Consider the following 24,823-nt stretch of genomic DNA (forward strand, 5'->3'; position numbering starts at 1 on the left):
CCCCTAACACTAAGGGTCAATTTATCATAGCCAATCAACCTAACTCGCACATCTTTGGACTGTGGGAGGAAACCGGAGCACCCGGAGGAAACCCACGCAAACACGGGGAGAATGTGCAAACTCCACCCATGTGCTTTAATTTTGCGCACTAACCACTTATGTGGGACTTTATCAAAGGCCTACTGAAAATCTAAATACACCACATCCACTGGTTCTCCCTTATCTATTCTACCAGTTACATCCTCAAAAAACTCCAGTAGGTTTGTCAAAAGCGATTTCCCTTTTATAAATCCATGTTGTCTTTGTCTAATCCCGTTGATATTTTCTAAGTGTCCTGTTATCACATCCTTTATAATAGGCTAGCATTTTCCCTACTACTGATGTTAGACTAACCGGTCTGTAGTTCCCTGTTTTCTCTCTCCCTCCTTTTTTAAATAGTAGGGTTACATTTGCCACCCTCCAATCTGCAGGAACTGTTCCATAATCTATAGAATTTTGGAAGATGACAACCAATGTATCCACTATTTCCATGGCTACCTCTTTTAGTACTCTGGGATACAGATTATCAGGCCCTGGGAATTTATCAGCTTTCAGTCCCATTAATTTCTCCAGCACTATTGTTTTATTAATACAGGAACCTCTTTTTTATCATGCACCGACAGCATGGTGCCGGTTGATCAAAAAGTCCGGATTACAGAGAGGTATACTTACCAAGGCACGAGAGCCCCGTACACGGCCACAGGTGCAGGAGCCCTGGTTACACGGCACTTGTGCAGGAGTCCCAGTTACACGGCCACAGATCCAGGAGGCCCTGTTGCACGGCCACGGGTGCAGGAACACCGATTACACGGCCACAGATCCAGGAACCCCGGTTACACGGCCACTAATATACAGTAAAACTTACCTGAACCTACTCCTGAATTTTGCCGGTTAAGAGAGATTTCCGGATATTTAGGTGCCGGTAAAAAGAGTTTCCTGTACTAATTTCCTTTAATTCCTCCTTTTCACTAGACCCTTGGTTCCCTAGCATTTCTGGGAAGTTATTTGTGTCCTCTTCCGTGAAGTCAGAACCAAAGTATTTGTTTAATTGCTCAACCACTTCCTTGTTCCCCATTATAAATTCTCCCGTTTCTGACTGTAAGGGACTTACATTTGTTTTCACTAATCTTTTTCTTTTTACATACTTGTAGAAGCCTTTACAATCCACTTTTATGTTCCTTGAAAGTTTGTTCTTATACTCTATTTTTTCGTACTTAATCAATCTCTTGGTCCTTTTTTGCTGAACTCTAAACTGCTCCCAATCATCAGGCTTGCTACTTTTTCTGGCAACTTTATATGACTCCTCTTTGGATCTAATACTATCCTTAATTTCTTTTGTTAGCCATGGTTGGGCCACTTTTCCTTTTGTGTTTTTGCGCCAGAAAGGAATGTATTACTGTTGCAATTCATGCACTCGTTCCTTAAATGTTAGCCATTGCCTATCCACCGTCATGCCTTTTAATGAAGCTCCCCAATCTATCATAGCCAACTCACTCCTCATACCATCGTAGTTTCCTTTGTTTAGATTTAGGACCCTAGTTTTGGATTGGACTTCTTCACTTTCCATTTTAATGAAAAATTCTATCATGTTATGGTCACTCTTACCTAAAGGACCCCGCACAACAAGATTATTAATTAACCCCTTCTCATTGCACAATACCCAATCTAGGATAACCTGTTCCTTAGTTGGCTCCTCAACGTAATGGTCTAAAAAACCATCTCGTACACATTCCAGGAATTCATCCTCCACAAGAAGGATGAATTACTTATAATCTTACTTGTAATATTTTCCTTAATCAAAACTGCAACCCCTCCTCCTTTTTTTGCTTCCCTATCTTTTCTGTATACTTACTACCCAGGAATATTAAGCATCCATTCTTCCCCTTTTTTGAGCCAGGTCTCAGTTATCATCGCTACATCATACTCGAAGCTCTGGCACGGCAAGAGAGCCCCAGGTGGGCAGAGGAAATGCTTCAAGGACACCCTCAAGGCCTCCTTGAAAAAGTGTAACATCCCCACCAACACCTGGGAAACCCTGGTCCAAGACCGTACAAAGTGGAGAAGAAGCATCCGGGAAGGCGCTGAACACCTCGAGTCTCTTCGCCGGGAGCAAGCGGAAGCCAAGCGCAGGCAGCGCAAGGAGCGCACGTCAACCCAAGCACCCCACCCATCCGCCCCTTCAACCAGCGTCTGCCCCACCTGTGACAGAGACTGTAGGTCCCGCATTGGACTCATCAGTCACCTGCGAACTCATTTTTAATGTGGAAGCAAGTCATCCTCGGTTCCGAGGGACTGCCTAAGAAGAGAGAAGAAGAAGATATTCCCACGTGACCGTTTGCGCCTTAATTGCTATCTGACTCCTAATATCGCTGAAAAAACCTTGCTCTCAATATCATAGCTTTTGTAGCTATTCTGATAGCAGCTTTCATTGCCTTTAGCTTAGATCAATACCTATCCCTATTCCGAAAACCAATTTCTTTAAGGCTGTAAAAGTATTTCTTCTTAAATCCAATTTGTCCTTAAACATGACCTATTAGCCAATTTGGCTTTATGTGCCCTTCTTGTAACTTGAGTGACATACATTTTTTTTGCATAAGGATGATTTTGAAATCATTCAATTTTTCTTCTTTGTTGACAATGTCGTGCCTAGTGGGACTGCTCAATCTGGTTCGAGTAATTTGCCACCTGTAAAGCTAATAATAGAATTAGATTTTCAGCAGCTTTGGCTTGGCTGATCTTGTTGAATCCAGCAATATTGTGGTAACTGTTGCCTGTTCTGAGCAGATGTAGGTTATTCTGGGTCCAGCAGGGCACAGTTCGCAAGATTTCCATGGTAGCCTGGGAACATCCTCAAACACGCCTGTAAATTCCCAAATTGCTCATGATAGGAGGAGCTCTATCCTGGGAGAATGATTTTGTAAAATTACCACTATATTCAAAAAGATGGAGTAAGAAATAGAACTGTAGCAAGAAACACTTACTTGAAGATTCTTCTTTTGAGAATTTCTAATGACAGATGTGTAGATTTCACTAAAGCATCCAGCAACTGATGGCTAAATTGTACATAAAGCTCTGTAACATCCTAGACACAGAAAATAGATAAAGCAGGAAAAAAAATCTTGAAAGATGATAAACTAGTTCCTGATTATCTTATTATTGACTAAATTATCATTTACCTCTATTGATTCACATACTTTTACAGGATAGTAGGAGGGCATTCAAATATTCGCACAAGTGCCAGCTCTCTGTGTCCCACTCATAAAAACATAAGAACTAAAAACATAAGAAATAGGAGCAGGAGTAGGTCATTCGGCCCCTCAAGCCTGCTCCGCCATTCAAATAGATCATGGCTGATCTTCTACCTCAACTCCACTTTCCTGCATTATCCCCATATTCCTTGATTCCCTTAATATCCGAAAATCTATCAATCTCTATCTTGAATATGCTCAACGACTGAGCCCCCACAACCCTCTGGGGTAGAGAATTCCAAAGATACACCACCCTCTGAGTGAAGAAATTTCTCTTCAACTCAGTCCTAAATGGCCGACCACTTATTCTGAGACTGTGACCCCTGGTTCTAGACTCCCCAGCCAGGGGAAACATCCTCCCTGCATCTACCCTGTCAAGCCCTGTAAGAATTTTGTATGTTTCAATGAGATCACCTCTCATTCTTCTAAACACTAGAGAATATAGGCCTAGTCTACTCAATCTCTCCTCATAGGACAATCCCCACATCCCAGGAGTCAGTCTGGTGAACCTTCATTGGACTCACTCAATGGCAAATATATCTTTCCTTAGGTAAGGAGACCAAAACTGTACATAATGCTCCAGGTGTGGTCTCACCAGGGCTCTATATAATTGCAGTAAGACATCTTGGCCTAGAAATTCAGTGGGCTGCGCCACCAGTTAGCGCCCAAAGAGGGCACTCAGTGGCTTTAGCGCCACTGGCCACGCCTCCCGCGATATTTAGCGGGGCGCTAATGGCGGCGTTAGCTTGTAGCGCTGCGCCGCCACCGATGACGACATTGGTGTGCGCAGCGCCCCGCTCCCGCCCCGATCGCGATATTTGGCCGCGCCCGCCTCTGCAACGCCGGTCGCAAATCGCGACCGGTTCACAGGGCCTACCTGTGGCGGTAGTGGCGCAAATTAAGGTGGAGGTGCGGGGCGGCCATTTTTTCCGGTGGCCGCCTGCCAGCACCTCCTCGCGCCGCCCTCCCCGGCCTCCTGATCCACCCCCCGGGCAGTGCCGGCTGTGTCCCAAAAGCCCGGCACTTCTCCTCGGTGTCGGGCTCTTTTGCTGGCACTCGCGATCGGTGATCACGCTGGTGCAGGCCCCTCCCCCTTAAGAAGGGGAGGAAGGCCTGCAGTACAGCAGTGCGCCGTGCCACAGCATGTGGCGCTGTGGCACGTAACGCGGCGATATTCAGTTTGAGCGCCCCAAGTGGGACGCGGGGAGCCTCGAGCAGCGCCCCGAGTCCCTCTTGGGGCGCTCCCACTGAATATCGGGAGGGCGCAAGCGGTTCTGGCCGGAGCGCAAATTCCGGCGCCCAGGCGAGCTTGGCGCCCCAAACGCGGCGCCACCGAATTTTTAGCCCCTTTACTCTTATACTCAAATGCTCTTGTAATAAAGGCCAACATACCATTTGCTTTCCTAATTGCTTGCTGTACCTGCATGTTAACTTTCAGTGATTTGTGTACAAGGACACCCAGGTCTGTCTGAACACCAACATTTCTCAATCTCTCACCATTTAAAAAATACTCTGGCCTAGAAATTCAGTTCTGACGCTATTGCGGCGCTAAAGTCGGGCGCTCGTCAAATTTAGCGCCCGCCGGAAAGTGCAGGCGAGCTCGCCGAAATTCAGTAGATTTGGCCAACTTTTTGGCCGAGCGCTGCACAAGGCGTTGGAACCCTGTGTTCAGGCGCTAATCCGGCGATGCAGCCTAATAACGCCGATTCTGGGCGCAGCGCAGGTGCGATCATGTGGTGAGTGTCAGCAGACACCCTGATGCCGGCCAGCTCTTAAAGGGGGAAGGGTCAACTTTGACTGCAGCCACGCCCTGCATGCTGTAGCCCTGCAACTAGGCCTCAGGAGTGGTTGTGTGGCATATCAACGCCTGGAGGACATGGAGAGGGCCCGTGAAAGAGCCGAACGCTTCTCTGAGCATGCGCTGGGTGTGCTCCTTCATGGGGTGCGCAAAAGAAGGCGGGTCGTTTGCCCGGCTAGTGGCAGGAAGGCTCCCAGGAGCCAGTTCAGGGAGGCCTGGACCAAAATTGCCCGGAGGGTCTCCTCCAGCTCAGATGTTCCCAGGAGTGCGGACCAGTGCCGCAAGAAATACAACGACCTATGTCGGCTGGTCAAGGTGAGTACCCTTTCCAATGTCCCCCTCATCCTTGCATGTGCACCTCCCATTAGGGCCAAAGGGACATCCAAGGTCTAATGGCCAGCCCTGCTGCCGCTGCAATGGCACTTGCATGTTAATCAAGAGCTCTTTCTGCACTTACCACACTGTGCAAGCTATTCCACCATGGGAGGCCTCACACAGAGCTACAGGGCACCACACTGTGCAAGCTATTCCACCATGGGAGGCCTCACACACAGCTACAGGGCACCACACTGTGCAAGCTATTCCACCATGGGAGGCCTCACACACAGCTACAGGGCACCACACTGTGCAAGCTATTCCACCATGGCAGGTCTCACACACAGCTACAGGGCACCACACTGTACTTAGACGCCCTCCTTTCTCTTGCAGGCCAAGCTGGCGAGGAACGCCAGGAGCCTCCGTGTCACTGGTGGAGGCCCTCGCGAGTTCCAGGAGCTGACGCCTCTGGAAGAGAGGGTGGCCCGACTGCTGCGGCACCCGGTGATTGGGCCTGTGGCGATCGGCGACGCCGACCCTATACTGGAGCCCACTGGTAAGGACAGGACCGGCTGCACCTCTATCCTTGCCCTCGCGCATCAGATCTACATCCTTCCCCAGTGGCCGATAAATGCGCATAATGCACCAGTGCGGCCTCCCTCGCTGTCGGCCTGTCCTCACTCTAAAGCTACACTTGTGCCTTCCTGCTTTCAGCTGGTGAGGAGGAGGTGCTCCCTGAAGCCCACACAGCCAGGCCCTCGGAGGAGGAGGACGTGGAGGAGCAGCAGGAAGGCGCCACCTCGGGGGAACCCTCCTCCGCTCCAGGACATGCCAATGAAGGGGATACGTCTGGCGTGCCGGAGAGCCAGGGGGAGGCGGGGGAGGGGAGCCCCGAACCTGGTCCCAGTGGCATGGACGCCCGCGGCAAGGCTCCGGCGGCACGCGACCCTTCTGCCCAGAGGGGGGAGGCGGTGGAGGGGAGGGCAGAACCTGGTGTCAGTGGCGTGGCCGCACGCGGCAGCGCTCCGGCGGCACGCCAGCCTTCTGGCCAGAGGGTGGAGGCGCCCTCCAGTCCGGACTCGGACGTCGCCCAGGAGGTGCGCCTCCTGGACGAGATGTCGGCGGCGTCGGAGCGCCGCCACGTGGAAATCATGGAGGTGCTGGCACAGATGCCTCAGGCCATCGAAAGCCTCTCTCAAAGTGTGGTGGCTTTCGGCCAAGCCCAGGCCAGGGGCCTCGAGGTTTTCGCTGCAGCGCACGCCAGGGGGGTGGAGCTCCTTGTGGCAGCGCATGAGAGGGGGGTCGAGCAACTCGAGGCAGCGCAGCACGCCAGTCGCCAGCTGAGAGGTGCTGTCCAGACAATGGGACTGCAGATGCGGGGACATGCCGGCGCAGTTGGGGCACTGACTTCTGCGACCCTCGCACTGGCGGGGAGGCGTCGCCAGGCCAGGCGCCGCCCTGCTGCCGCACACTGGTCTGGCCACCCACAGTTTGGCGCGCTTGCTCCCCGGCCAGGCCGCCCGAGTGCACGTGTGTCTGGCGACCAGCGCGCGCCTGGCATCACCCACCTTGTACCCATTGGTGCAGGCGAGCCTGCCACTCCCCCAGCCACGGTGCAAGGAGCTCCTGCAGCCACTGAAGAGGGCCACCCACAGCTGCAGCAGCCACCAGCCGGCCCCTCCCGGGCCCGCCCTCGTGTAGGCCGACCCCCAAGGGCATCTGGCGAGACGCCTTGTCGCCCTGAGGATCCTTCCCCCAGCCTCGGCACAGCCTCACGGCCCAGCTTGAGGCGCAGCAGCAGGACGGGCCGGGGCAAAAGACGCCTGTCCACACACTCGCCCTCTCGCCACACCCAATAGAGTGTGTTCACCGAGGGTTTGGGTGATGCGGGGGCTTCTGTTCTGGGGGGCATTATGTGTTTTTGTTTTATGGGGGTCTTTGTGTTGTTGGGGGTCTTGTTTTTGTTAGGCCAGTGACGAGGCCATTTGGATGCTGATGTTATGTTAGTCCTCCCCAGGTTTTGGGAGTGACAGAAGTTTGTTACTGTTTTTTGGGGGTCTTCTCTGTTTTGCTCTTCCATGTGGGAAGGGCCCTGAGGTTTTCAAATAAAGATGTTTATTTATTCACCATGTGCAGGTGTCATGTTTCAAGTGGTTGTTGGGTTAACCGGCTGAGGGCTTGCGAAGCGGCTGCATTCAGTGGGCCAGGCCATTCCCTGACAGGGGGCCTAGAAGTGTCGAGCAATAAGCCCCCGGCGGACGGCCCTTGGACCTTGTCGCTCCCTCCTGGCCTGGTGCTGCTCCTCCTCAGGGTCCTCCTGCTCGTCCTCCTGAGGTGGTGGCCCAATGTCAGGTGGCAGTGCCTGAGTCCTGCGGATAGCCAGGTTGTGGAGCATGCAGCAGACCACGACGAACTGGGAGACTCTATCCGGCGAATACTGAAGAGACCCGCCCGAACGATCCAGGCAACGGAACCGTTGCTTGAGGACGCCTATCGTTTGCTCTATTAGGTTCCTTGTGGCTTGATGGCTTTCGTTGTATGCCAGCTCCGCTGGGGTCCTGGGCGCGCGGAGCGGGGTCATGAGCCATGTGCACAAAGGGTGCCCTTGTCCCCGAGAAGCCATCCCCTTGGTTGAGGCTGTGCCTGGAACATGTCAGCCACAGTAGTCTGTCGCAGGATAAAGGCATCGTGGATGCTTCCTGGGAAGCGGGCATTGACAGCTAGGATGCGCTGCCTGTGGTCACACACCAGCTGCACATTTAGGGAATGGTAGCCCTTCCGGTTGCGGTCTTGCTCGGCATTGCGGATAGGTGGCCGCATAGCCACATGCGTGCAGTCAATGGCGCCCTGCACCATGGGGAAGGCCGCGATCCTGGCAAATCCGAATGCACGCTGCTCCTGCTTGTGTTGGGTCATGGGGAAGGAGATGAATTGGTGGCTCCTCGCGAAAAGTGCTTCGGTGACCTGTCGGATGCAGCGATGCGCGGCGAACTGGGAGATGGTCGCGGTGTCCCCAGCAGCGGCTTGGAAGGAGCCGCTTGCATAAAAGCTGAGAGCCACCGTGACCTTCACTTCCACCGAGAGAGACGCCCTGGACATGAGCTGTGGCTGCAAATCTGCATGAAGCCGCTGGCAGATCTCTTCAACCACCTCCCTTCTGAAGCGCAGCCTCTTAACACAATGCGGCGCAGTCATGGTGAGATATGAGACCTGCTCCCGGTATTGCCTGACTGGGTAAGGCCTACGTTGGCGACGCCTAATGGCCCCTCTGCGTCTAGCCATGCCTGGGCCTGTCTCAAAGCGTATGCCAGCCCTTCGCACAAAATGTCGCAACTGAGGGTTGGCCCCTCATGCAGCCCCCATTACAAAGTTCCAACCAGCAAAATCACAAGGATGCAAATGTCAAAGCACTGGCTAGAAGCCAAAAAGACCTCTCCTATGGTGTCCGAAATCAGTAATCTCTGTGCCTTGCTCTCTGTGCAGAAATCCAAACCAGTCAAGTCATTGCAGCGAAATGGCTAGCTTTTATGGGTGAGTGGATGTGCCCTTTAATTAGCGCTCCCCGAATCCCACAGGGCCTCTGTTGAGTTCCATTTCACAGTTCTTAGTAGCGCCACGCCAACATCGGCCGGGCGCCACTGAATTTCCGGTTTGGGGCGCACAAACGGCGTTGCACGACGGAATGACGTCATAAGATGCGCGCGCAGCTGACCGGGCGCTAACACTTTGCGCCGGCGCTAAAGCCCAGCTGAATTTCGGCGTAGGCGCAGATCCGGCGGTGCCCGGGCGCTAAGTGGATAGCGCCGGAAATCTGGCGCTAACGTCTGGCGCAAACAGCTGAATTTCTAGGCCTCTATTTTTCTATTTTTCCTATCAAAGTGGATAACTTCACATTTCTCCACATTATATTCCATTTGCCATGTTCTTGCAGCCTCTTTGCATCCTCCTCACAACCTACATTCCCACCTAGCTTTGTATCATCAGCAAACTTGGATATGCTACATTTGGTCCCCTCATCCAAATCATTGATATAGATTGTGAATAGCTGAGGCCCAAGCACTGATCCTTGCGGTACCCCACTAGTTACAGCAGGCCAACCCGAAAATGACCCATTTATTCCTACTCTCTGTTTTCTGTCCATTAACCAATCCTCAATCCATGCTAGTATATTATCTCCAATCCCATGAGCCCTAATTTTGTTTAATAACCTCTTGTGTGGCATCTTATCAAATGCCTTTTGAAAATCCAAATACACCACATCCACTGGTTTCCCCCTTATGTATTCTGCTAGTTACGACCTCAAAAAACTCTAACTGACTTGTCAAACATGATTTCCCTTTCATAAATCTGTGTCGACTGTCCAATCCTATTATTATTTTCTAAGTGCCCTGTTACCACGTCTTTAATAATAGATTCTAGCATTTTCTCTACTACTGATGTCAAGCTAACTTGTCTGTAGTTCCCTGTTTTCTCTCTCCCTCCTTTCTTAAATAGCGGGGTTACATTTGCTACCTTCCAATCTGCGGGAACTATTCTAGAATCTATGGAATTTTGGAAGATGACAACCAATGCAGCCACTATCTCTATAGCCACCTCTTTCAAAACCCTAGGATGTAGGCCATCAGGTCCAGGGGAATTATCGGCTTTCAGTCCCATTAATTTCTGCAGTACATTTTTCATTAATACTAATTTCTTTCAGTTCCTCATTCTCGCTAAACCCTTGGTTCTCTACTATTTCCAGGAAGTTTTTTTAATTCTGGAGGCGAGATGGGGACAGGACAGCTGGTTTCCAGGTTCCGGTCCCACTCCCAGCTGCCTCCGCTCTGCAGACATGATTTTACCTTGATTGGCCTTGTTAAGCCCGCCCTACCAGCCAATTAACAGGAAGCAGGTCTGATGACGTTATTTGATGACTCGTCATCAGCCGGTTTCCTTAAAGGGACCATGTCCACATGGAGTTTGACAATTGTTCTATCAGTGTTTGACAGCATTGAGGTGCTGCAAACACTGACAAGCACACGGCATAGGTAGGACAAAGAAAGAGGTTCTGCTCAGAGAGTTTGAGCAGCCAGGGGCAAAATTAAAAAGCAGAACCACAAAGGTCATAATCTCTGGATTATTACCGGAGCCATGAGCAAATTGGCATAGGGTCAATAGGATCAGGGAGATGAATCCGTAGCTCAAAGATTGGTGTGGGCGAAGTGGGTTTCGATTCGTGGGGCACGGGCACCAGTCCTGGGGAAAGAGAGAGCTGTTCCGTTGGGATGGACTACACCTGAACCATGCTGGGACCAGAGTTCTAGCGAATCGAATAACTAGGGAGGTAGATAGGGCTTTAAACTAAATAAGGAGGGGGAGGATCCCGGTGGAGGGAAATCTAGAATGCTAAAGAGAAAAGACAAGGAAGCAGTGCAGGAAAGTGATTGGGGTAAGGATAACCAGATTGTGTCAGGAAGGGACAGAGCGTACAAACAAAGGAGCGCACTAACAAAAACGGTCCGGGTAAGAAAAAATGGTAACAAGACAAATAGGGCCATAGTACAAAAAAATGTTAAGATGTCTAAAAAGTTTTAGAAAGCAAATCTAAAGGCACTGTATCTGAATGCACGAAGCATTCGTAATAAGATAGCTGAATTAACAGTACAAATAGATGTAAATGTTTATGATATAATTGCGATTACGGAGACATGGCTGCAGGGTGACCAAGGCTGGGAGCTGAATATCCAAGGATACTTGATGTTTAGGAAGGACAGGTGAAAAGGAAAAGGTGGTGGGGTGGCCTTGTTAGTAAAGGATGACATCAGAGCAATAGTGCGAAAGGATATTGGCTCATAAAATCAAGATGTAGAATCAGTCTGGGTGGAGCTAAGAAGCATCGAGGGGCAGAAAACATTGGTGGGAGTTGTCTATAGGCCTCCAAAGAGTAGTGGTAATGTAGGGGATGGCATCAAACAGGAAATTAGAGATGCATGTAACAAGGGTACTACAGTAATCATGGGTGACTTTAATCTGCATCTAGACTGGCCAAACCAAATTAGCAATAATACTGTGGAGGATGAATTCCTGGAGTGTGTACGAGATGTTTTTTTTAGACCAGTACGTTGAGGAGCCAACTAGGGAACAGGTTATCCTAGATTGGGTATTGAACTCATTTCTCTTATCTGGAAGGAGGAGAGCATGCCAGGGGATCTCAGAGACGCCGTAATTGTGACGATCTTCAAGAAAGGTGACAAGTCCGATTGCGGTAATTACAGAGACGTTTCCCTGCTGTCTGCCACAGGGAAAGTCATCGCAAGAATCTTCTTCAATCACCTTCTCCAAGTGGCTGAAGAGCTCTTCCTAGAGTCGCCACACGGATTCCGCCCACTAAGGCGCACAATGGACATGATCTTCACCGCACGCCAATTACAAGACAAATGCAGGGAACAGCACCAACCGCTGTACATGGCCTTCTTTGACCTCACAAAGGCCTTCGACACTGTCAACCATAAGGGATTATGGAGTGCCCTCCTCAAATTCGGCTGCCCTCAAAAGTTTGTCTACATCCTCCGCCTACTTCACGATGACATGCAAGCCGTGATCCTGACCAACGGTTCCACCACAGACCCAACTCATGTACGGACCGGGGTCAAACAAGGCTGTGTCATCGCACCAACGCTCTTCTCGATCTTCCTTGCTGCAATGCTCCATCTCACCCTCAGTAAGCTCCCCGCTGGAGTGGAGCTAATTTACAGAACAAACGGGAAACTGTTCAACCTCCGTCGCCTCCAGTCCGGATTCAAGGTCGTCCCATCCTCTGTCATCGAATTACAGTATGAATACGACGCTTGCGTCTGCGCACACTCGGAGGTCGAACTCCAAACCATCGTTAACACCTTCACCGAAGCGTACGAGAGGATGGGCCTTACACTAAACATCCGTAAGACAAATGTCCTCTACAAACGTGCCCCCGCCACACAGCACTGCCCCTGATTATCAAAATCCACGACAAGGCCTTGGACAACGTGGACCACTTTCCATACCTTGGGAGCCTACTGTCAACAAAGGCAGATGTCGATGACGAAGTCCAACACCGCCTTCAGTGTGCCAGTGCAGCCTTCGGTCGCCTGAGGAAGAGAGTATTTGAAGACCAGGACCTCAAACCCGGTACCAAGATCATGGTCTACAGAGCAGTAGTAATACCTGCCCTCCTGTATGCCTCAGAGACATGGGCCATGTACAGCAGGCAACTCAAAGCACTGGAGAGGTACCACCAACACTGTCTCTGTAAGATCCTGCAAATCCATTGGCAGGATAGACGTACCAACGTCAGAGTTCTTGCTCAGGCCAACATCCCCAGCATTGACCACGCTCGATCAGCTCCGATGGAAGGGTCACATCGTCCGCATGCCCGATACAAGACTCCCTAATCAAGTGCTCTACTCGGAGCTCCGACATGGCAAGAGAGCCCCAGGTGGGCAGAGGAAATGCTTCAAGGACACCCTCAAAGCCTTCTTGAAAAAGTGCAACAGCCCCACCGACACCTGGGAATCCCTGGCCCAAGACCACACAAAGTGGAGGAGAAGCATCCAGGAAGGCGCCAAATACCTCGAGACTCTTTGCCGGGAGCTAGCAGAAGCCAAGCGCAAGCAGAGCAAGGAGCACACATCAACCCAAGCACCCCATCCACCTGCCCCTTCAGGCACCGTCTACCCCACCTGTGACAGAGACTGTAGGTCCCGCATTGGACTCATCAGTCAACTGAGAACTCATTTTTAATGTGGAAGCAAGTCATCCTCGGTTCCGAGGAACTGCCTAAGAGAAGATTATGCAATGGGAAGGGGTTAATTAATAATCTTGTTTTTGAGGGTCCTTTAGGGAAGAGTGATCATAACATGATAGAATTCTTCATTAAAATGGAAAGTGAAGAAGTCCAATCCGAAATTAGGGTCCTAAATCTAAACAAAAGAAACTACGATGGTATGAGGAGTGAGTTGGCTATGATAGATTGGGGAGCTTCATTAAAAGGCATGACGGTGGATAGGCAATGGCTAACATTTAAGGAACGAAAACATGAATTGCAACAGTTATACATTCCTCTCTGGCGCAAAAACACAAAAGGAAAAGTGGCCAAACCATAGCTAACAAAAGAAATTAAGCATAGTATTCGATCCAAAGAGGAGTCATATAAAGTTGCCAGAAAAAGTAGCAAGCCTGAGGATTGGGAGCAGTTTAGAGTTCAGCAAATAAAGACCAAGAGATTAAGAGAGGTAAAATAGAGTATGAGAGTAAACTTGCAAGGAACATAAAAGCGGATTGTAAAAGCTTCTACAATATGTAAAAAGAAAAAGATTAGTGAAGACAAATGTAGGTCCCTTACAGTCAGAAACGTGAGAATTTATAATGGGGAACAAGGAAATGGTTGAGCAATTAAACAAATACTTTGGTTCTGACTTCATGGAAGAGGTTCAAATAACTTCCCAGAAATGCTAGTGAACCAAAGGCCTAGTGAAAAGGAGGAATTAAAGGAAATTAGTACCAGTAAAAAAATAGTGCTGGAGAAATTAATGGGACTGAAAGCTGATAAATCCCCAGGGCCTGATAATCTGCATCCCAGAGTACTAAAAGAGGTAGCCATGGAAATAGTGGACGCATTGGCTGTCATCTTCCAAAATTCTATAGATTATGGAACAGTTCCTGCAGATTGGAGGGTGGCAAATGTAACCCTACTATTTAAAAAAGGAGGGAGAGAGAAAACAGGGAACTGCAGACCGGTTAGTCTAACATCAATAGTAGTGAAAATGCTAGAATCTATTATAAAGGATGTGATAACAGGACACTTAGAAAATATCAACGGGATTAGACAAAGACAACATGGATTTATGAAAGGGAAACGTGTTTGACAAACCTACTGGAGTTTTTTGAGGATGTAACTGGTAGAATAGATAAGGGAGAACCAGTGGATGTGGTGTATTTGGATTTTCAGAAGGCCTTTGATAAAGTCCCACATAAGAGGTTAGTGTGCAAAATTAAAGCACATGGGATTGAGGGTAATATACTGGCATGGATTGAAAATTGGTTACCAGACAGGAAACAGAGAGTAGGAATAAATGGGTCTTTTTCAGGGTGGCAGGCAGTGACTAGTGGGATACCACAGGGATCAGTGCTTGGGCCCCAGCTATTCACAATATATATCAATGATTTGGATGAGGGAACCAAATGTAATATTACCAAGTTTGCGGACGACACAAAACTAGGTGGGATTGTGCATTGGTGAGGAGGATGCAAAGAGGCTTCAAGGCGATTTAGACAAGTTGAGTGAGTGGGCAAATACATGGCAGATGCAGTATAAAGTGGATAAATGTGACGTTATCCACATCGGAAGGAAAAACAGAAAGGTAGATTATTATTTAAATGGTGATAGGTTGGGAAATGCTGATGTGCAAAGGGACCTGGGTGACCTTGTACACCAGTCACTGAAAGCAAACATGTAGATGCAGCAAGCAGTTAGGAAGGCAAGTGATATTTTGGCCTTCATTGCTTGAGGATTTGAGTACAGGAGCAAGGATGTCTTACTACAGTTGTACAGGGCCTTGGTGAGACCACACCTGGAGTATTGTGTGCAGTTTTGGTCTCATTACCTAAGAAAGGATATACTTGCCATAGAAGGAGTGCAGCGAAGGTTCACCAGGCTGATTCCTGGGACTGTCGTATGAGGAGAGATTGGGTCGACTAGGCCTGTATTCACTAAAGTTTAGAAGAATGAGAGGGGATCTCATTGAAATGTATAAAATTCTGACAGGGCTAGACAGACTGGATGCAGGGAGGATGTTTCCCCTGGCTGGGCGGGCCTAGAATATGAGGTCACAGTCTCAGGATACGGGGTAGGACATTTAAGACTGAGATGAGGAGAAATTTCTTCACTCAGAGGGTGGTGAATCTGTGGAATTCTCTACCACAGAAGGCTGTGGAGGCCAAGTCACTGAATATATTTAAGAATAGAGGGATAGATTTCTAGACACATCAGGCATCAAGGGGTATGGGGAGAGAGTGGAAATATGATAGAGGATCAGCCATGATCACATTGAATGGCGGAGCAGGCTCGAAAGGCTAAATGGCCTACTCCTGCTCCTATTTTTCTATGTTTCTATGGACCACTTTTCCTGTGGGGTTTTTGTGCCTTAACGGAATGTATATGTTGTAAATTATGTATTAATTCTTTAAATGCTAGCCATTGCTTGTCTACCGTCATACCTTTTAAGGTACCTTCCCAATCTACCTTAGCCAACTCGCCCCTCATACCTATGTAGTTTGCTTTGTTTAGATTTAAGACACTAGTTTCGGATTTAACTAAATCACTTTCAAACTCAATATAAAATTCTATCATATTATAGGCACTCTTCCCTAAAGGCCCCTTTACTACAAGGTTATTAATTAACCCTTTCTTGTTGCACAATACGAGATCTAAAATAGCCTGTTGCCCAGTTGGTTCCTCAGCATACTGACCTAGAAAGCTATCTTGCATACATTCCATGAATTCGTCCTCCACACTATCACGGAGTGCAGCATGGAACAGAGAGTAAAGCTGCGAGTTTGGTGAGTTACGTAGTGAATCTTAAAGGTTAATCTCTTTTTTTTCAATAAAATCTAGTCTTGTGTGCTTGCAGTTATAGAAACATAGAAACATAGAAGATAGGAGCAGGGGTAGGCCATTCGGCCCCTCGAGCCTGCTCCGCCATTCAATGAGATCATGGCTGATCATCCAAATTCAGTACCCTGTCCCTGCTTTCTCCCCATACCCCTTGATCACTTTAGTCTTAAGAAATATATCCAACTCCTTCTTGAATATATTTAATGAATTGGCCTCTACTGCCTTCTGTGGTAGAGAATTCCATAGGTTCATCACTCTCTGGGTGAAGAAATTCCTCCTCATTTCTGTCCTAAATGGCTTACCCCTTATCCTTAGACTGTGACCCCTGGTTCTGGATTCCCCGACCATCGGGAACATCCTTCCAGCATCTAGTCTGTCCAGTCCTGTCAGAATTTTATAAGTTTCAATGAGATCCCCTCTCATTCTTCTAAGCTCCAGCGAGTATAAGCCCAATCGACCCAAGCTCTCCTCATACGTCATTCCTGCCATCCCAGCCTGGTGACTCTTCACTGAACTCCTTCCAAGGCAAGAACATCCTTCCTCAGATAAGGTGACCAAAATTGCACACAATACTCAAGATGTGGTCTCACCAAGGCCCTGTACAACTGCAGCAAGACATCCTTGTTCCTGTACTCAAACCCTCTCGCTACGAAGGCCAACATACCATTTGCCTTCTTAACCGCCTGCTGCACCTGCATGCTTAGCTTCAGCGACTGGTGCACAAAGACACCCAGGTCTCGTTGCACTTCCCCTTCTCCCAATCTATTGCCATTCAGATAATAATCTGCCTTCCTGTTTTTGCCACCAAAGTGGATAACCTCACATTTATCCACGTTATATTGCATCTGCCAAGCTTCTGCCCAATCACCCAACCTGTCCAAATCATCCTGGAGTTTCTCGGCATCCTCCTCACAGCACACACGCCCACCCAGCTTTGTGTCATCTGCAAACTTGCAGATATTACATCTAGTTCCCTTGTTTAGATCATTAATATATATTGTGAATAGCTGGGGTCCAAGGACCGATCCCTGTGGTACCCCACTAGTCACTGCCTGCCACCCGGAAAAAGACCCGTTTATTCCAACTCTTTGCTTTCTGTCTGCCAACCAGTTCTCTATCCAGGTCAATACCTTGCCCCCAATCCCGTGTGCCTTACCTTTACAAGCTAACACAAACATGCTTGACACAAACATGCAAAATTTCCTACTTGTGGTCACACACCAGCTGTACGTTCAGGGAGTGGAAGCCCTTGCGGTTGACAAAAATACCTGGATTGTGATGGGGTGCCATAAGGGCCACATGTGTGCAGTCAATGACGCCCTGCACCCTTGGAAAGCCTGCCAGATTGTCAAAACCAACCACACACGCAGTTATGCTGGCTTGATCCTTGGGGAAATTGATGTAATTGTGCGCGATGGCAAAGAGGGCATCGGTTACCTGCGTGATGCAAGTGTGTGCGGCCGCCTGGGAGACACCGCTGATGTCTGCTGCTAATCCCTGGAATGAGCCTGAAGCAAAAAAGTTGAGTGCGGTGGTGACTTTGACAGTCACTGGTAAGGGGTGTCCACCAGCTCCTCTTGCTGCAGCATTGCGCAGACGTCACCCACTACCTCTCGCGAAAGTCGGAGCCTCCTTTGTCACTGCTGCTCAGTCATGTTGAGGTAACTGATCCTCTGTCTGTAGACCCTGTTTTGGGGGTATCTCCTGCGCCGACGTGCTTCCATGCGCTGGTTCCTCAACATATTGGTCCAGGAAACCATCCCGTATACACTCCAGGAATTCCTCCTCCACAGTGTTGTTACTAATTTGATCAGCCCAATCTATATGCAGATTAAAGTCACCCATGATAACTGCTGTGCCCTTATTGCACGCTTCTTTAATTTCCCTTTTAATGCCATCCCCGACCTCCACATTACTGTTTGGAGGTCTATATACCACTCCCACTAATGTTTTCTGCCCCTTGGTATTTCTCAGTTCTACCCATACAGATTCCACATCATCAAAGCTAATATCCTTCCTTACAATTGTGTTAATCCCCTCTTTAACCAACAATGCTACCCCACCTCCTTTTCCTTTTTGCCTATCTTTCCTGAATATTGAATACCCCTGGATGTTGAGTTCCCAGCCTTGGCCACCCTGGAGCCAGGTTTCCGTAATCCCAATCATATCATTTTCATTTACCTCTATTTGCGCAGCTAATTCATCCACCTTATTCCGAATGCTCCTCGCATTAAGACACAACCTTCAGGCTTTTTCTTAACGCTCTTAGATCTTTTAGAATTATTATTTGCTGTGGCCATGTTTGATGTAAACCCTTGGTTTCTCTGTCTGCCACTTTTGTTTTTCTCCTTCCTGTCTTTTGCTTTTATCCTTGTTTCCCTTTCCTCTGTTTCCCCGCTCAGGATCTCTGTTCATCCCTGCTTGGCGTAAAAATAAAACAAAAAAGGTGACTCAACTGTGGCTAACAAGCGAAATTAGGGATAGCATAAGATGCAAGGAGAGGACATATAATTTGGCCAGAAAAAGCAGCAAACCTGACGATTGGGAGCAGTTTAGGATTCAGCAAAGGAGGACAAAGGGATTAATTAAGGGGGAAAATAGATTATGAGAGTAAGCTTGCAGGGAACATAAAAACTGACTGTAAAAGCTTCTATAGATATGTGAAGAGAAAAAGATTGGTGAAGTCAAGCGTAGGTCCCTTGCAGTCACAATCAGGGGAATTTATAATGGGGAACAAAGAAACGGCAAACCAATCAAATACATTCTTTGGTTCTGTCTTCACAACAGAGGACACAAATAACCTCCCAGAGATGTCGGGGAACATAGGGTTAAATGAGAGGGAGGAACTGAATGAAATCAGTATTTGTAGGGAAATGGTGTTAGGGAAATTGACGGGATTGAAGGCCAATAAATCCCCAGGGCCTGATAATCTACATCCTAGGGTTCTTAAGAAAGTGGCCCTAGAAATAGGTCATTTTCCAAAATTCTATAGACTCTGGAACAGTTCCCATGGATTAGAGGATAGCTAATGTAACCCTACAATATAAAAAAGGCGGTAGAGAGAAAACAGGGAATTATAGAGCGGTAAACCTGACATCGGTAGTGGGGAAAATGCTAGAGTCCATTAGAAAAGACGTAATAGCAGAGCACTTGGAAAACAGTGACAGGATCGGACAAAGTCAACATGGATTTACAAAAGGTAAATCATGCGTGACTAATCTACTGGAATTTTTTGAGGATGTAACTGGTAGAATAGATAAGGGAGAACCAGTGGATGTGGTGTATTTGGACTTTCAGAAGGCTTTCAATAAGGTCCCGCATAAGAGATTAGCGTGTAAAGTTAAAGCACATGGGATTGGGGGCAAGGCACTGTCTTGGATAGAGAACTGGTTGGCAGACAGGAAGCAAATATTTGGAAAAATGTGTCTTTTCTGAGTGGCAGGCAGTGACTAGTGGGGTACGGCAGGGATCGGTGCTAGGACCCCAGCTATTCACAATATATATAAATGATCTAGATGAGGGAACTAGATGTAATATCGCCAAGTTTGCAGATGACACAAAGCTGGGTGGACGTGTGTGCTGTGAGGAGGATGTAGAGAAACTCCAGCATGATTTGGACAGGTTGGGTGATTGGGCAGATGCATGGCAAATGCAGTATAATGTGGATAAATGCAAGGTTATCCACTTTGGTGGTAAAAACAGGAGGACAGATTATTATCTGAACGGCAATAGATTGGGAAAAGGGGAAGTGCAACGAGACCTGGATGTCCTTGTGCACCAGTCGCTGAAGGTAAGCATGCAGGTGCAGCAGGCGGTTAAGAAGGCAAATGTTATGTTGGCCTTCATAGCGAGAGGATTCGAGTACAGGAGCAAGGATGTCCTGCTGCAGTTGTACAGGGCTTGGTGAGACCACACCTTGAGTATTGTGTGCAGTTTTGGTCGCCTTATCTGAGGAAGGATGTTCTTGCCATGCAGAGAGTGCAGCGAAGATTCACCAGGCTGATACCTGGGATGGCAGGAATGACGTATGAGGAGAGATTGGGTCGATTAGGCTTATATTTGCTAGAGTTTAGAAGAATGAGAGGGGATCTCATTGAAACTTATAAAATTCTAACAGGACTAGACAGACTAGATGCAGGAAGGATGTTCCCGATGGCGGAGGAGTCCAGAACCAGGGGCCACAGTCTAAGGATAAGGGGTAAGCCATTTATTACTGAGATGAGGAGGAATTTCTTCACCCAGAGAGTGGTGAACCTGGGCAGTTGAGGCCAATTCATTAAATATATTCAAGAAGGAGTTGGATATATTTCTTTAGGCTAAAGGGATCAATGTATATGGGGAGAAAGCAAGGACAGGGTACTGAATTTGGATGATCAGCCATGATCTCATTAAATGGTGGAGTGGGCTCGGGGGGCCGAATGGCCTACTCCTGCTCCTATCTTCCATGTTTCTGTGTTTCTATTTCAGAGCCTTGGTCTAAACATGGTTAAAAGAGCTGAATTCCAGAGGTGAGGTGAGAGTGAATGCCCTTGACATCAAGGCAGCATTTGACCGAGTGTGCATGAAGGAGCCCTCGTAAAATTGAAGTCAATGGGAATCAGAGGGAAAACTCTCCACTGGCTGAAGTCATACCTAGCACAAAGGAAGATGGTTGTGGTTGTTCAAGGTCAATCATCTCAGCTCCAGGACATCGCTGCAGGAGTTCCTCAGGGCAGTTCCTAGGCCCAGCCATCGTCAGCTGCTTCATTAATGACCTTCCCTCCATCATAAGGTCAGAAGTGGGGATGTTCGCTGATGATTACACAGTTCCATTCGCAACTCCTCAGATAATGAAGCAGTCCATGCCCTCATGCAGCAAGACCTGGACAACATTCAGTCTTGGGCTGATAAGTGGCAAGTAACATTCGCGCCACAAAGTGCCTTGCAATGACAATCTCCAACAAGCGAGAGTCTAACCACCTCCCCTTGACATTCAACGACATTACCATCGCTGAATCCACCACCATCAACAACCTGTAGGTCACCATTGACAGGAAACTTAACTGGACCAGCTGCATAAATACTGTGACTACAAGAGCAGGTCAGAGGCTGGGTATTCTGCAGTGAGTGTCTCACCTCCTGACTCCCCAAAGTCTTTCTACTATCTATAAGGCACAAGTCAGAAGTGTGCTTGAATACCCTTCACTTGCCTGGATGAGAGCAGCTGCAACAACACTCAGGAAGCTCGACACCATCCAAGACAAAGCAGCCCGCTTGATTGGCACCCCATCCACCACCTTAAACAATCAACCCCTCCTGCACCGGCACATTGTGGCTGCAGTGAGTACCATCTACAAGATTCACTGCAGCAACTCACGAAGGCTTCTTCGACAGCACCTCCCAAACCCGCGACCTCTATCACCTATAAGGGCAAGGGCAGTAGGCGCATGGGACCATCATGCTAGACAGAGTGTTCCCATGATAGACAGATTTTTGCAAGATAAGGGAGTGAAGGGTTATGGGGAGTGGGCTGGGAAGTGGCTTTGAACCCAAGATCAGCCATGATCTTATTGAATGGCAGAGCAGGTTCGAGGGGCCAATTGGCCTATTCCTGCTCCTATTTCTTATGTTCTTATGTTCTTATCATCACCTGTAAGTTCCCCTCCAAATCACACACCATCCTGACTTGGGAATATATCGCCGTTCCTTCATTGTCGCTGGGTCAAAGTCCTGGAACTCCCTCCCTAACAGCATTATAGGAGTACTTTTACCACAAGGACTGCAGCAGTTCAAGTGTGCAGCTCACCACCACCTTCTCAAGGGCAATTAGGGATGGGCAATAAATGCTGGCCTTGTCAGTGATGCCCACATCCCAGGAACGAATAAAAAAAATGTATTCTCACTGGCTGATGTTAAATTAAGGCCGGTGCAATGTGATTAAAAACCTCGGGGGTCAATGTTAACCCGGAGCGGGTTTTAGAATGGACTCGCTTGAGATCCAGGGTATTTTAATTCCCGGGCCTTATTTAATTGCTAACAGTCCATTTCCCACTTGGAATGGTGGGGGAAGAGGAAAAAGAGCAGCTGCTGGCTGGGAAGGACAGGTGGCCTTCGACCACTCGTCGGCTTGTTGTTATATTGGGGAGGGGTTTTGAGAGGGTGTCACAGGTGGTGGGAGGCAATCTGGGGCAGAGGAGGCCATGACTTTCCTTGTGGAGTCGCAGGAGCACTCCTGCTCCTTTGCCCTACAAAGGAAATATTTTCACTTATCCGGAGGCTTTTTCATCCTTCCCACCAGCTATCAGCCAGCTTCCTCCTGGTGGGAAAACCCCAGGCCCCAGTTAAAATGCCATTGGGGTCCTACTAACGTCATAGGACTAGCGTTGATGTATGAGGCTCATGTATGTGTCTGGCAGGCACCTCATCCGTTGCCAGAACTAACTGTATTAAAATGAGGGATCGGTGGAACGGAGCGGGAAATGGAGCCACTCCATTTTAACTGCACATTCCATCTGTTCCCACCCAGCAGGGAGGGTTAGAATTCCCTCCTTGCCAAATCTACCAACATTTGGAAATTGCTATCCAGCTAAAATTAATTGGCTCCACCCCAAGAAATTGGTTTCATCTGTTGTAGGTTTACCACCAGTGTTGCAACTTACCAGTGTTAAATTTGTGCACAAAATTGTGAACACTCATTATTAAGGCCCAACAATATTTTGATTTAAAGCTGCACATATCTGCATGGCAATAGACAAGCATTAAATCACTACCAGGCAGACTGTCAACCTCTTTGTTTCTTACAAACTTAGGGGGTGAATTTACGTGCAGATTCTCCTCCTCATCTGCTATAACTTCGGCAGAGGAACTATGGAAACGCTGGGTTTTCAAGGTTTCTACAACTCTTAAGACAAAGTTATGGCAGCTGAGCAGCACCCCCATGGAAATTCATCCCCTTAAGTTTTATTGTACATAGGGTAGAGTAGACTGCAATTTTCTGTGTTTTTTCTTTAAACCAGTTAGTCCATTATAAAACCGTTTTCTACCTTTTCAAACTCTTCATCTCTTTTGGCTTGATAGTTATCATCTTTAGCACTGCTGTGTATCTTAAAAGATCCATTTTCTTCTTGAGGCTCTTCTGTAAATGCAACTCGTCTACGCTCTGTGTTAAAGGATACAAGACAGAAAGTCTTAGGCAGGAAGTTATAACCAACATGATTGCTGTTAAAATCGATTGTACCCATGTCCCTAACACTTAAAAGAATATATTTTTTGTCAATTTAAGATATTTGTTAAAAAATAAGAAATCTGGGTTTTTCACATGACTAAAAACAAAATAGACCTGTTAGCAAAATTGAACCCGTGGGATTAAAGGGACAATGCCAGTATGGATACAAAATTGGCTAAGAAACAGAAAGCAGAGAGTAGTGGTGAACAGTTCCCAGGGGTCGGTACATATTACTAACCTGGACTTGGGTATACAGGGCATAATTAAAAGTTTGCAGATGATACAAAACTCAGAAATGTAGCAAACAGTGAGGAGGATAGCAAACGACATAGACAGACTGGTGAAATGGGCAGACACATGACAGATGAAATTTAACGCAGGGAAGTGTGAAGTGATACATTTTGATAGAAAGAATGAGCAGAGACAATATGAATTAAATGGAACAATTTTAAAGGGGGTGAGGAACAGAGACCTGCGGTGTATGTACACAAATCTTTGTAGGTAGCAGGACAAGTTGAGATATGGTGACCAAAACTGCACACAATACTCAAGATGTGGTCTCACCAAGGCCCTGTACAACTGCAGCAAGACATCCTTGCTCCTGTACTCGAATCCTCTCGCTATGAAGGCCAACATAGCATTTGCCTTCTTAACCGCCTGCTGCACCTGCATGCTTACCTTCAGCGACTGGTGCACAAGGACACCCAGGTCTCGTTGCACTTCCCCTTTTCCCAATCTATTGCCATTCAAATAATAATCTGTCTTCCTGTTTTTGCCACCAAAGTGGATAACCTCGCATTTATTCACATTATACTGCATCTGCCATGCATCTGCCCAATCACCCAACCTGTTCAAATCATACTGGAGTTTCTCGGCATCATCCTCACAGCACACACGCCCACCCAGCATTGTGTCGTCTGCAAACTTGGAAAATTACATTGAGTTCCCTCGTCTAGATCATTAATATATATTGTGAATAGCTGGGGTCCTAGCACCGATCCCTGCAGTACCCCACTAGTCACTGCCTGCCACTCAGAAAAAGACCCGTTTATTCCAACTCTTTGCTTCCTGTCTGCCAACCAGTTCTCTATCCAAGTCAGTACCTTGCCCCCAATCCCTTGTGCTTTAACTTTACACGCCAATCTCTTATGCGGGACCTTATCGAAAGCCTTCTGAAAGTCCAAATACACCACATCCACTGGTTCTCCCTTATCTATTCTACCAGTTACATCCTCAAAAAATTCCAGTAGATTAGTCAAGCATGATTTACCTTTTGTAAATCCATGTTGACTTTGTCCGATCCTGTCACTGTTTTCCAAGTGCTCTGCTATTACATCTTTTAGAATGTACTGCAGCATTTTCTCTCTACCACCTTTTTTAAATTGTGGGGTTACATTAGCTACCCTCCAATCCATGGGAACTATTCCAGAGTCTATAGAATTTTGGAAGATGACCAGCAATGCATCTACTATTTCTAGGGCCACTTGCTTAAGTACCCTAGGATGTAGATTATCAGGCCCTGGGGATTTATCGGTCTTCAATGCCGTCAATTTCCCTAACACCATTTCTCTACAAATACTGATTTGATT

The 24,823-nt window shown here is 47.8% G+C and overlaps 1 protein-coding gene across 1 annotated transcript in view; it reads right to left on the reverse strand.

Moving 5' to 3' along the window:
* Positions 1 to 2,372: 2,372 nt before the first annotated feature.
* Positions 2,373 to 24,823, reverse strand: part of LOC147113154 (dynein axonemal heavy chain 8-like) — a 148,776-nt gene continuing 126,325 nt past the window's right edge. Inside the window, exons 7-8 of the mRNA XM_085998052.1 lie at positions 23,053 to 23,168; positions 2,373 to 3,121 (exon numbers count right to left, since the gene is read on the reverse strand). Of these exons, the coding sequence (XP_085854178.1) occupies positions 3,017 to 3,121; positions 23,053 to 23,168 (221 nt within the window). The 3' untranslated portion in view covers positions 2,373 to 3,016. The remainder of the gene's footprint in view (positions 3,122 to 23,052; positions 23,169 to 24,823) is intronic.

This window comes from Somniosus microcephalus, chromosome 9, assembly GCF_052327205.1.
Source record: "Somniosus microcephalus isolate GS21.2 chromosome 9, FLI_Smic_1.0, whole genome shotgun sequence".
Lineage (NCBI taxonomy): Eukaryota > Metazoa > Chordata > Chondrichthyes > Squaliformes > Somniosidae > Somniosus > Somniosus microcephalus.